This window comes from Lactuca sativa, chromosome 5, assembly GCF_002870075.4.
Source record: "Lactuca sativa cultivar Salinas chromosome 5, Lsat_Salinas_v11, whole genome shotgun sequence".
Classification (NCBI taxonomy): domain Eukaryota; kingdom Viridiplantae; phylum Streptophyta; class Magnoliopsida; order Asterales; family Asteraceae; genus Lactuca; species Lactuca sativa.
In genome coordinates this window covers 351,236,996-351,250,319 of record NC_056627.2, presented here as the reverse complement: position 1 = coordinate 351,250,319, position 13,324 = coordinate 351,236,996, and the positions used below count along the sequence as shown (strand labels likewise).

The 13,324-nt window shown below is 32.8% G+C and overlaps 1 protein-coding gene across 5 annotated transcripts; it reads right to left on the bottom strand.

Moving 5' to 3' along the window:
- Nucleotides 1–2,322: 2,322 nt before the first annotated feature.
- On the bottom strand, nucleotides 2,323–12,748 carry LOC111878781 (uncharacterized). 5 transcript variants are annotated; one of them, XM_052763745.1, is made up of 17 exons: nucleotides 12,493–12,748; nucleotides 11,891–12,397; nucleotides 11,419–11,515; nucleotides 10,954–11,031; nucleotides 10,721–10,786; nucleotides 9,368–9,735; nucleotides 9,183–9,260; nucleotides 8,485–8,557; nucleotides 7,964–8,012; nucleotides 7,718–7,798; nucleotides 7,543–7,629; nucleotides 6,997–7,456; nucleotides 5,776–6,823; nucleotides 4,114–5,698; nucleotides 3,869–4,020; nucleotides 3,397–3,783; nucleotides 2,323–3,316 (listed from the first exon to the last, which is right to left on the bottom strand). In XM_052763745.1, the coding sequence occupies exons 14-15, from the start codon at nucleotides 4,984–4,986 to the stop codon at nucleotides 3,958–3,960; spliced, it is 936 nt and encodes a 311-aa protein (XP_052619705.1). In that variant the 5' UTR covers nucleotides 4,987–5,698; nucleotides 5,776–6,823; nucleotides 6,997–7,456; nucleotides 7,543–7,629; nucleotides 7,718–7,798; nucleotides 7,964–8,012; nucleotides 8,485–8,557; nucleotides 9,183–9,260; nucleotides 9,368–9,735; nucleotides 10,721–10,786; nucleotides 10,954–11,031; nucleotides 11,419–11,515; nucleotides 11,891–12,397; nucleotides 12,493–12,748; the 3' UTR covers nucleotides 2,323–3,316; nucleotides 3,397–3,783; nucleotides 3,869–3,957. The 5 variants fall into 5 exon arrangements, with proteins under 5 accessions (XP_052619705.1, XP_042751445.2, XP_052619706.1 ...); XM_042895511.2 differs by having other exon boundaries at nucleotides 5,776–7,456; nucleotides 11,891–11,961; nucleotides 12,322–12,397; XM_052763746.1 differs by having other exon boundaries at nucleotides 5,776–7,456; nucleotides 9,664–9,735.
- Between the last annotated feature and the right edge of the window lie 576 nt (nucleotides 12,749–13,324).

Here is a 13,324-nt window from a genome sequence, read left to right as displayed (position 1 = left end):
TAGGTGATGAAGGAGAAAGAGATAGAGGCAAAATAGTAATTTTACTTGGACTTCATGGACAATTTGTAACACCATCAACGTTAGGGACTAACCTTATAACAAAGCTATACTTTGTAGACCACCTGTGCAACAAATGAAACAACTAGATGAAAACCATAACTTTTGAAATACCACAAGGACAAAATTGTAATTTACTCTATAAATAATAGGGACATATATGTTACCTGACAATAACCAAGATCAAAGTTGTTGAAGAGAGTAAGCCAACAATAAATCATGCAAAAGGCGAATGTTTGGATTATCATCACCCTCATGGAACGACAATGACCTGTCAATCCTTAGCGTTAAAAAAAATACTTAAATTTTTTTTAAAGAAAAAAAACAAGCATTTTTAATAATTTGAATCGTATGGTCCTTTTCATACCACATCTTTCTTGATCAAACCCTTCTTTTCTCCAAATTTTGTAAACCTTTTAGCCTTTTCCGGGGGGAAATACTCTACAAGATGAAATTGCAATAAATATAATATATTGGGTGAAAGACATTGAAGGGCAAATTAGTCATCACCTGCCATTGGTTTTTCTGATGTTTTAACTGAGACAATATACCGCCTCTGTGCATATGTTAAATCGTATGAATAAGATCACAATAAAAATTCCCAAACCTGGAATTACATGTCATTAACAGATTTATTTAAAATTAGCCAAAAGGGTAAAAGTGTAAATTGTACTAAACTATAAAGACCTCTTTTGGAAAGCTGTATTCCACCTCCCCATAGAATGGTTTCTTTTATGAAGTATTTGGATCCATGATTAGGCCTTCATAATTCAAAACATTTGACCACTGTATAACATATATAGCAAAAATCTGCTATTATTAATAAAGAGATATAAGAATATTGCCATAATGAGTGCAGATTTTTAAGTATGGTATTATGGGTTACCCATTGCTATCGTCAGTAAAAATAAAGTATATTTCCTATATTGGTAAAAAAAGAATGAGGCATGTTGATATTTTCTGAAATTTACCAAAAAAAAAATTAAAACCAAATGTGTGTTCCTCTTCAACCACCAAAGGATGCTTTAGCGATAATTTATCAAACTGCTAAAATAAATGAAAAACAATTTTGTCATGAAAGAGTAACAATTATATTAGAGAAAAGCTTAATTACTTTTTATTAAAAGTAGCTTTTCTTAGAGTAAATTACGCGAATGGTCCCTGTGTTTTAGTGTAAATTACACGCTTGGTCCCTAACTTATTTTTCTAACTCGGACTGTCCTCAACTTTTAATTATGTAACCCGCTTAGTCCCTATTCTCACATTCCGTCAATTGTTTCCGTTAGACACCCCACGTGCCTTGCACGTTGGGGGTATAAAAAGTCTTTTCACATTTCCAATGATCTTCAAATACTAATTTTTCATCAGGATCGAACCTAATTTAGAGTTTCTTTCAATCCTCCATCGTTTGAAGCGGTTACACCTAATCTCCTTCAAATCAAGGATGGTTCAATGCGATTGTGGGCGTGCTGCTGTAATTCGGACTTCAACTACTAACAATAATCCAGGAAGACCCTTTTACGCATGTCCAATTAAGGTATGTTGTAGTTGAGAATTTTGTAATCGTAACCCTAGATGGGGATATCACTGTATGCGATTATAGGTATTGTAACCGTGGCTTTTGAAATTGACAGGAACCACGTAAAGGATTTATTGCTTGGGTAGATGATGATGAAAAGGATCATGGTGACAGATTGACAATCTCCTGGCTTGTGAGGTTGAACAAGAAGCTGAAAAATGAAAATCTTTTCTTGAAAATATGTTTATTTATTAGTTGGGTATTGTTCTTGGTGATACTTCTTTACAAGTTGTAAGGTGGGGATGAGTTGTTATTGTAATGGTAAAGTCTTCTGTAATGGTTAGGTTGTACCAATATATGTGATGGTATCATTATTTGTAATGGTTAGGTTGTAGCAGTGAATGTGAAGGTATCCTTTTCTGTAATGGTTAAGTTGTGTATGTATTGTAATGCAGATGGTTAAGATTTTTAAGATCAATGAAAATGGTGTTTATGTATTGGTTAGGTTGTCTATGTATTGTAATGCAAATGTACTGTAATGGTTGTAGCAGTGTTGTATTGATTATGTTTTAAAATGATGTATAAGCAGCATATTGACCATTAATTAGTACCAAACTATAACAGGGCAATGAGGGTGACATCATAAGCAAAATATAACAATCTAATTTAGTACCAAACTATTATGGAAAATATAAATGTAAAAATCAATATAAACCAAATTATTATCTACCCAATGGTGTATCATAAGAAGAAAACATTCCATTAATTAGTACCAAGCTATTACAGGGCAATGAGGGTGACAAACTAGTTCATCCAAAAGTGCCAACATATTGGCTAAAACAAGTATCAAAATACTGCCCCTATTACAAACTATTCATAAATAATGTACCAAAATATTAGCCCTATTACAAGCAGTAACATAACACAATCCATTCATATTTAAAGTAACAAAAGACTAGCCCTATTACAAACCATCAAGTGGTTGCCTTCCCTTTCCCTTTTCCTTTGACTTGTGATTGTCCACCACCCCCACCAACAATTGGTCTTTGCCCTTTGCAGGTTCTTGCATTGTGACCAACATTGTTACACTTCATACATGTTACTGATCTATGGGCCCTCGATGCTGTGTTTCCTCTAACAAAGTCCTCCTTTTCCACAATTGATATTGTTCTCTTCTTCTTTGGTCTTCCTATGGGAACACGATGTTTTGGAGGCAACAGAGTTGTTGGTATAGCTGACTTCTCCCACATGGACCTTCCATTGATTGGGCTAACCTTAAAAGAATACATCTTTTTCCAGCTTGATAACCAGTAACATGGATGCACAAATGATTCTGGGATTCCCACATCTTTGTCATTCCTCCCCATGTCCCAAATAGCAGCCACACCATGTTTGCACGGAATTCCTGTTAATTCCCACCTTTTGCACGTGCAACTTTGTTGACCTACATCCACAATACACTGATCTTGCCATGGTCCAGCAACTTGATATTTTCCAGCACCACAAAATGTTGCAACATACTGTTCTGCCTTACTCTTTATCTTATCCAATATTGTTGTAGCTGTAGGAGTCAAAGGACCTACAACTTTCTAAATTTCCTTGTCAACTTTGACTATCTTCTTCATAATGTACTCTCTGGTGCATCAATGCAGTTAATAATTGGTGCATCACGACCATCTTCTATCTTGCTGTTGAATGCTTCACACAGGTTATTAGTTAGAGCATCACAATGTGCTCTCCCTGAACATAAACAACTTCTATGTCAGTATTCAATTTACCTTCTTTTAAAATTATTAAGTAGAGATCGAAAGTCATTATACCAGTAAAGTGGGAGCGAGCCCAACTTTGAGGAGGTATTCGTTTCAGCCACTCATAAGCATCATTGTTAAGGTTCTTTAGTTTTTCCATTGCATGATGAAAGTGTTGTACATTAGAGGTCGTGGCACATTCCCAAAAGCATCATTATACCAGTAAAGTGGGAGTGAGCCCAACTTTAAGGAGGTATTCGTTTCAGCCACTCATAAGCATCATTGTTAAGCTTCTTTAGTTTTTCATAAGCATCATTGTTAAACTTTGAGGAGGTATTCGTTTCAGCCACTCATAAACACCTTTCCCCTCCAATTCTTTTTCATGTTGTCGTGTATGTGACGAAGACAATAGCGATGCTCTGCACATAGAAATAGTGTTGCAATCGCAGACAACAAACCCTAGCAATAGTAACATGTTTGTATGTTAGTATAACTGCATCAATAGTATAAAACTATAAAACCTAGTTTGGATAGGTTCCAATACCTTTTGTCTGTCACTCATAAACGTGAAATTAGAATTTGTTCCCAAACCTAAGTCATCACCCAAATTACTTAAAAACCAAGTCCAAGAATTCAATGTTTCTGATTCAACCACAGCATAGCTAAAGGATATATCCCATTATTACCATCCAATGCCTTTGATAAGAAACATAAATTACCAGAAAACATTGGTCAGTTAACACTAAAAATAAAGAACATACAATACAAAAAGAAATAAGAAGATCTTACCACAGCAGACAAAACTTGGCCGGGATATGGACCTTTCACGAAGGCTCCATCAAGTCCAAGAAAGTCCCTTCTTCCCGCTGCAAAACCTCGCTTCAAAGCTCCAATGCAAACATAGATACGCCTGAATGTTCTTGTCTCAACAGTTGGATTCGCTTCACTTTCAACATCAATTTTAACCGTAGTATCTGGGTTACGTGCTTGTACCTCTAAAACATAGTCCCTTAACAACCTGTATTGGCTGACATAATCTCCTTGAACATGCTTTAAAGCTTGCTGCTTTGCCCTAAAAGTTTTCATATGCAAAATGTCCATCTGGTACTCACGTTGGAGTTGCTCTCGTAAAGCCCTAATAGGAATCTTTGGGTTTGTCTCAATAACTTGTACTATATGCTCTGAAAGGAACTTATAGTCACATGCTTTGACTTTCCTTGTTTGTAGACATCGATGCTCCTTCGTGTATGTCTTAACCATCCAATCTATGTCACGCTTCCACTTACTACAATATATAACCCATGGGCATTTCTCTTCTTCATTAGTAGCAAGATTTGGTATAGTGCCCTTACACACAAACCTAACCCTATTCTTATCATTTTTCTCTAATTGTATTTCCCTTCTTGTCCTTATGGAATGTAGTTTCACTTGTGTCTTAAAGTCCTTAGATGAACTGAAAGTTTGAAAAATGTAGAAGGGCTCACTAACCAAAGCTGCATCATTTTCATAAGCCCTCTGTATGGCCCTAATAGTTTTCCTTCGCTTACCATCATTTGCCTCATCTGATGAAGACCCAGACAACAAAACCTCTGTGTTGATCACTTCTAAGTCACCTTGTTGTGTATCTTCAGGTACATTACTTTCAGAAGAACCTCCAACCATTCTACATCCTTGTCAATGTTCATATGGAAATCTTTCATGTCCACATCAACATCGTGTATGAGATTGTCCTCATCAATAAAAAAATCACTATCTTCACTCTCACTATCATCATCAAACTCATCATTTCCACTGCCATTGTTGTATCCACTACCATCATAATCATCGTCATTCTCTACATTCATTTCAAATTCAATATGGTCGACCAAAGATGGTTCTTTGTCCAAATGACTATCATTCTCAACTTCTGTTAGGTCTGGAACACTCTCATGCTCAATTGGAGAGTCATTCCACTCCAAAAACAATTGTTTGGAGCAAGCTGGTGGCTCTTTAATTTCAACAATTTTAACCTTACTAGGGTTGGGGGACATAGAATAAGTATGTAAATTTGTTTTCCCATGCTCAATATATACATCTATTAGCTTATGGTTAGCAACATACGTACCCAGATGATGAACATCCTGATCTGAACCCAAAGCAAATAACCCAAAATCCAAATCGCCAAATGGTCTCAGGAAATGATAATAGAGTAGTGTTTCGTCTGAATCAATATGCCCAAGTTCCTCCATAATCTCGTCAATGTCATGAATGGAAAAGGTGTCAATGTCTAGTAAATCAACATAATTTTGCTTGCCTTTGATGTATTTTCTTCCAGGGAACTTTGTAAACTGTCCACCATGGTGTAATCGGACAGAGAATATCGTCGGATGTCCGGCTGTATATTCACGGAAAGATTGGTTAGTCACATTTTTCTTTTTAAGTTACTAACTGATTGAGGGAGTAAACACTTACCATATCTACGAGCAACGTCAATCTCGTCCATGGTAGCACGTATCCTCCAAGGCGCCATCGTCGTTTTCAAATGTAGGGTTCTTTCGATCAAGGGTTTTCAAGGGTTTTCAAAGGGTTTTCAAAGGTTTTGTCTGTGAAGCTTGTGTCTGATCACGTTGATCAACGATACGTCCTTTTTTTTCTTAGCGGTATAACATTGGATATGTGAAAAAACTTTTATACCCCCAACGTGCAAGGCACGTGGGGTGTCTAACGGAAACAATTGACGGAATGTGAGAATAGGGACCAGGCGGGTTACATAATTAAAAGTTGAGGACAGTCCGAGTTAGAAAAATAAGTTAGGGACCAAGCGTGTAATTTACACTAAACCACAGGGACCATTCGCGTAATTTACTCCTTTTCTTAATAATGAATTTCAAATCAATAACTTTTAATTTAAGTGAAATTTTAACGTAAAAAAATAGATTGATTGAATTATACACCATATGAAAGCATTTTTTATCAAGTAGGACAGATATAGACACAAATTTCAGGAACTTTAAGGCATCATTATCCAGGTAGCACTTTACCAGTGCAACACTTATTGAAAAAAGAAAAGAAGGGTAATGTGCCTTATATAAGGAACAATAAACAACCTGATATAAACTTTTTTTTCCTCAAATCAGCTGGATATGCTAACACATCAGATGTAGTAATAGATTTAAAGTACAGATTCAAGAATAAACCAATATTGAATTCTTATTTTTATTTTTTCACTTCGAAACCAATATTAAATTCTTATTTTCATTTTTTCACTAGAAATAAAATGAATTTGGTTCCTATGGGGTTAATTTGTTCCATTTTAATGCATGTAATATTTTATGGCATGCCAAACATTATAATGGAATTGTACTATTGTCTAGTTAAAATTATGAAGTTGCATTTTGTACTATCTAAATTTGTTAATTGCTACCAAAAAAATTTACCATTTTGATCAACTTCTTTCAGCTTCTCTTTAATCTGCATTGACAACCGAAGAATCCCAGGGGTCTTCATGTTTACCAAATGACTGATAACATTTTTTTTAATGTTTAAAAGAAAAAAAAAAAGATTGATTAACATTTCTTTATCAAAGGATGCTGCCATTGCTTTCCCATACCAGTGATAATAAATAAATGAAAAATAATAACTTTTTCATTAAGACAAAGCCTAATTATTTTTGAAAAAATAAATGAAATTTACTTTTAATAATGAATGACCTCAAGAGGTACCCTCAGGGACTTTATTGGGAACTACAGAGGGCATTTTGAGAGGACACTGGATCAATTGTTTCTCCTCCTTCCATTTTGACCATGATTTTGACTTTGAGTATTTGACCATGACCATCAAAAACTCTGACTAATGATCGTCTTCTGAATTACTTTTGAAACACGGATAATATACATCAATATTGCTTTAAATGCAAGAAATAGCAATCTACTTTCATTTTTTATCCTAATATAGCATTATAGTTTGAAAAATCTGCCAAATTAGAGCATTTCAAGTCCCCTAAAAAGTCAAACTTAATTTGGAAAAAGAACCTTAACTTGAAGTTTCTTACTCCTTGATATTTCCAAATGAGGCACCAAAGTACACATCAATACGATCTGGTTGGACCTTTTATATATCTGATGTGTGCCATAGAAGGATAAGATATGCATAACTGAAATGAGCATAGGCAGCATTAGAACAAAATAATGGTGAAACAATTGGCATTTTATAAACCAATTTGAGACTGCTGATACTTACACATCCAATGGATAGAAGTTAATTTCAAGACTTCCAACAGCAACATTTGCAATCAGGTTTTCATAGGAAACTGCTACATCCCCCTTACTATGTAGGGAAAAGAATAAGAAGAAAGAAAAAATTCAACTTTGGTATACTTGTAAAGAAAAAGCATAAGTGAATAAAATTTAGAAACCTTTCGTGTCCCAGTTGTATAACATATTGTAGCAACATTATCTGGTTTTGGTGGACGAAAATGGTGATGGTTGTTACTACCCTGAAAAGCACCAATTCATATGCAAATAAATCAGTAATCAAATGCCAGAAATCATGAAAGATTACCTAAACTCATGTTACTAGAGGTGTTTAGGTATAATAAAGAGATAAAGTTAGCGAACATTCAGACACTAAATTGTGATTCAACAAAAGGATTTGAAGTTACCTGAGTAATAAGTTTTAAAAATGATACAAGCTTAGCTTAACCCAAGTTGCTGATGGAAGAGAAAGTCATTATTAGCTCATAAGCTAGAAGGTTGTAGCATCATTTCAGTAAAGAATCTTATCAATGCACTCAACAAGAAATGATTACCCATCACATCATACCACTATCAGAAGAAATTCTCAGCAACTGAAATGTCAAAGTGATTATTTTGCACAATACAGAGTCTTAATGGTAAATTTTATAATGCAATATATGAAAAAATAATTAACTAATACGAAAACATGTTTAGTCTTTCTAGGTACGGTAAAATAATAAAATTACAATGTTGTTTGATTATGAAAATATTGGTACCCTGGATCTTAATTTTGTTTTAGGTTTAGTTTAATTTTTGGGTTTTGGACTTCATAGACAATTTGTAAGAACATCAATACCAGGGACAAACCTTGCAACAAAGCTATAACATAGACCACTTTTGCATGTATATTATTAAGCAATTAACAAAGTATAGCTTGGTTTTTTACCTTGGCTTCCGTATAGATGAAGGTGCTCAACTCCTCCCACAAAAACCTTTTTGCCTCATAGCATTCTACTTTGCTGAAACCATGTAATAACTTTTTATTAGTATTGTCGTTTGTGAGGGTAGAAATAGAAGTCATTCAAGCAATCATTTGGTTGAAAATTTGGACTGAATTCAATTCTGTCAAATTCCTTCGAATTTCATATTTGATGGACTTGAACCATTCATAGGGGCCGGTGGAAGAGTTTCAGTTACATTCTTCTATTTTTGTTATATGAGCAAAATACCCTTGTGAGAAAAAAAAATGTTTATTTCAAATATTAGCAAAATATTGTGTGTATGATTAAAAACACAAAAAAAAGTAACAATTAAGTTTAGTTTTGTCGCAAGGTTCATCCCTGGCACCAACCTTCTTAAAAAAATAATTATAAAAAAGAATGATTACTTTCAAGTATAATGATTTTTTCCACTTATCTTAATCTTCTCAATCTCCTTAGTCCTTACTCATAAATCATAAAAACCAAACCACACTCAATCAAAACCCAAAACTTAATAAATGCAAAAGGCGAATGTTTGGATTATCATCACCCTCATGGAACAACAATGACTGTCAATCCTTAGCTTTAAAAAAAATACTTAAATTTTTTTTAAAGGAAAAAACAAACATTTTAAATAATTTAAATCGTATGGTCCTTTTCATACCACATCTTTCTTGATCAAACCCTTCCTCTCTGCATATGTCGAATCGTATGAATAAGATCCCAATTAAAATTTCCAAACCTGGATTTACATGTCATTAACAGATTTTGTTAAAATTAGCCAAAAAGGTAAAAGTGTAAATTGTACCAAACTAAAAAAAAAACCTCTTTTTAAAAGCTGTATTCTACCTCCCCATAGAATAATTCTATTTTTTAAAGCATTTGGATCCATGACCAGGCCTTCATAATCCAAAATGTTTGACCACTGTAGAACTTATATAGCAATGTGCTTATATTGTTACCCAATAAAAGCAATATTAGCATATTGCCATTATTCGTAAAGAGATAAGAATATTGCCATAATGAGTGCAGAATTGTAAGTATCGTAATATGGGTTACACATTGCTATTGTCAGTAAAAATAAAGCATATTTCCTATATTGGTAAAAAAAAGAATGAGGCATGTTGCTATTTCCTGAAATTTACCCAAAAAAAATTAAAAACATATGTGTGTTCCTCTTCAACCTCCAAAGGATGCTTGAGCCATAATTTATCAAACTGCGAAAATAAATAAAAAAAAAAAAAACAATTTTGTCATGATAAAGTAACATTTATATGAGACTAAAGCCTAATTACTTTTTATTAAAAGTAGCTTTTCTTAATTATGAATTTCACAATATGAAAGCATTTTTTATCAAGTAGAACTTTAAGACATCATTATCCAGGTAGCACTTTATCAGTGCAGCACTTATTGAGAAAAGAAAGTAAGGGAAGAATAAACAACTGTTTACTGTTTTTCCTAAAATCAGTTGGATATGCTAACACATCACATGTAAGAATAAACAACTTTTTTTCCTAAAATCAGTTGGATATGCTAAGACATCAAGGCATGCTTTCTATATATAATATCCAACTTTCCTATCATTTTATTTCAGTCTTCTACTTTTAAAACTCTACCCAGTTTTAGCAATGCCCTACATATACACACTGCTTACTTAAATTTGTTAGAGTACAATGTCTTAACAAGCAAAAAATTGAAAGTAAAATTGCTATGAATAGGTAGATTATTCAAAGTATAAGGTCAAAATTAGAAAAAAAAAATGGAATTACAATGCTATAATTGGTTAGAATTTTAAAGCACAATGAATGCCCTATTAAGAAAAAAGTTGAAAGCATAAAGCTATAAAGGGATAGACATCTAAAAGTATATTGTCCTAATAGAAAAGTAGCTATAAGTATGATGCCATAATTGGATAAACTTTCAAAGTACAATGTAATATGAAATTAGTTGAAAGTACAACACTATAATAGAAAGAAATGAAATTAGGATGCTATAAAACACAGATGAACAAAATAATGGTGAAACAATTGGCATTTTATAAACCAATTTGAGACTGCTGACACTTACACATCGAATGGATAGAAGTTAATTTCAGGACTTCCAACAGTAACATTTGCAATCAGGTTTTCATGGGAAACTGCTACATCTCCCTTACTATCAAACCAAGAAAAGAAAAAGCATAAGTGAATAAAAAGTAGAAACCTTTTGTGTCCCATTACACTTCACCGCATCCGAAGCTGCAAGATTGGGCATTAACTGCACGCAATTCTATGACAAATGTAGAGCAAAACAAGGGGGTTTACATAGAGACTATCAAACAATAAAAAAAGAAGGTGATGTGGTGTTGCACCTTTTTATTTTTCAAAGGGACTATCAAACAATAAAAAAAGAAAAATGAGTAGTTACATTTGTCAAATGATGAAAAAAAAAATTACCTTATCAGGAGTTTCCTTGTGTCTATCAGAGTACACATTCATCAACTTCTTTAGCTGAATGTTGTGCATAATTCTATCCTACAAAATGCAACAAAACTCTTGCATTGGCTTTGATTGATGAAAGTACAATATCTTAATAGATTTGATACTGAGAGTATAAAGCTATATAAGAAATTATAACGCCTCAACCAGTTCGATTTTCAAAGAAAATTTCCTAATAGTAAAATAAATAACATATAATAATGTAAACTGGTAACCATAATCAAAATGCATTGTCTTAATAATAACATAAAAATATAATGTCCTATTGGTAAAAATATAATGTCTTAATAATGACAATCGCTCACGAATAGGTCCCTTCATGGAACACTAATCTACCAACGCGTTTTTCATTATTACACTATTAGAGAATTTGCATCCATATTAATTATTAAGTAATCAGCAGAATGGATTTTGGTTTTGTACCTTTGACCATATATTGACCTTTGGCTTTTTTCTATTTTTTCCAAATTGCTAGGAGCTGTTGACTGCTCTGATTGTTCTATTAACATAACCATGAAAACTGCAAATCCAAGCAATCCATTACTAATTAAGGATAATAAAGGAATTTAAGCATCAAAAATATTTTATACAAGATGTTACAACTAAGTATTTTTCATATGTTTTTTAGGACCAAATCACACAAAATAGCCTGATAAATCTCATGGATATTTTATTATACCTTGACAGGGGGTTGCTAGGTGATTCTTGGTTCATTATGATTTCCCCTGCCTTCATGTTTGTTTCTAAATAAAACGTATAAAAACTAAATCTATAAACAAGAAATTATAAAAAGAAAACTTATTTTTTGTTACATATATAACCCCCTCACATTCACTGCTGTTTTTTATACAAAGGTATGTGAAAATTTCGAAAAGCTAGGCTTACCAAGACTTACCAAATACAAGCATTCATATTTTGATGTTGGGATCTGTTTTTTGTATTCCACTTTAAATGATTCTGTATAACCTACACAAACATATAATTGTTAAACATTAATAAGAGTCATAATTCTAGAAAGTATAATTTTGTTATGGGAAAATAAATTAATAAACATAACAGATCCTTCAGTAGCATAGTCACAGTTCAACATATGTGAATCAAAGAATGATGATTTCACAATATTGAATTTTTAACAAATATGAACAACAACCATGACATAGCCAAAAAAAAGGATTCGACTAAAACATGTTGATCTGACATAAGAAAAGTGACAGAATGAATGGCATTCTCTTACAACCAACAAGAAAAGATTTTATAGAAGAAAAAAAACAGAAAAAATACGACGAAGAACCCAACAAAAAGACCAAAAAAACCACGGAGACACACTCAGTAGTTTCCTTCTTTTCTAAGTTGCAATGAATCTATCTGGTGCAGTTACTTAAACCTATCACATCAGAAAAACCTGCCATCGAAAAGCTGAATAAGAAGGGTAATACTAGAAGTAGAAACCCAAAAAAAGAATAAAAAACAACAATTAACCTTAAATCGAAAACTTACAGCGATCTTGACAATTTTTGTGAGTCACCTGTAAAGGATCAGGGTGTCTGGGTCTCCTTGGAGTGGAATTGCAGAGATCGCTATTGGTCTCCGGGGGGTTTGGGTAGCGGAATGGCTGAAGAACAAACGGTATAATGACCCAACCCTTTCGAGTTTCGAGTTTTAATTATAAATCCGGCGAAAGAGGGAGCTGGGTTATATTTGCGTCTGTTGAAAGCGAAACGACTGAAGAACGTAGAGATATAAATGCGCGAATCCCAAACCAGACTCTTTGGATTTCCAACGGTTATTTATTTTTAAAAGCTTTCCGAAATTATAGATTAATTTCTTAAGCTGTTTAATTTCTGTTTTGTTTAATAAAAGAACTTTAATTTATTAATAGTATATGTTTTATATTAAATCCTATATAATAATATTTAGCATGGAATTAAAGATTGTATATTTTGGTACTATTAAAAATTAATTCTTTATAATAAGATTTAAACCTAAAATCACTTGTATGTATAATTTACATTTTCTTTCATAAATTGGTACTAACCTTAATTTATGTTTTATATTAACCTAAAATCGACTTGTAAAACCTTTTTTCGTAAATTGGTATTAAGACCTCATATTAAAATTGTTAAAATTGTAAGCAAATACTGAATTCATAAGCAAATGATTATTATTAACTTGTTTAATAGTATTTCATTAAACTTGAGTTATATGTCAATGTTGAATGGATTGAGTTAAATCAAATAAATTTATGGGAAAATTGTAAAATCATGGTTGTTATTTTTTTATGATGTTGATCCAAAAACAATTGGATTTGCACCTGTGGTTTTAATTTGAT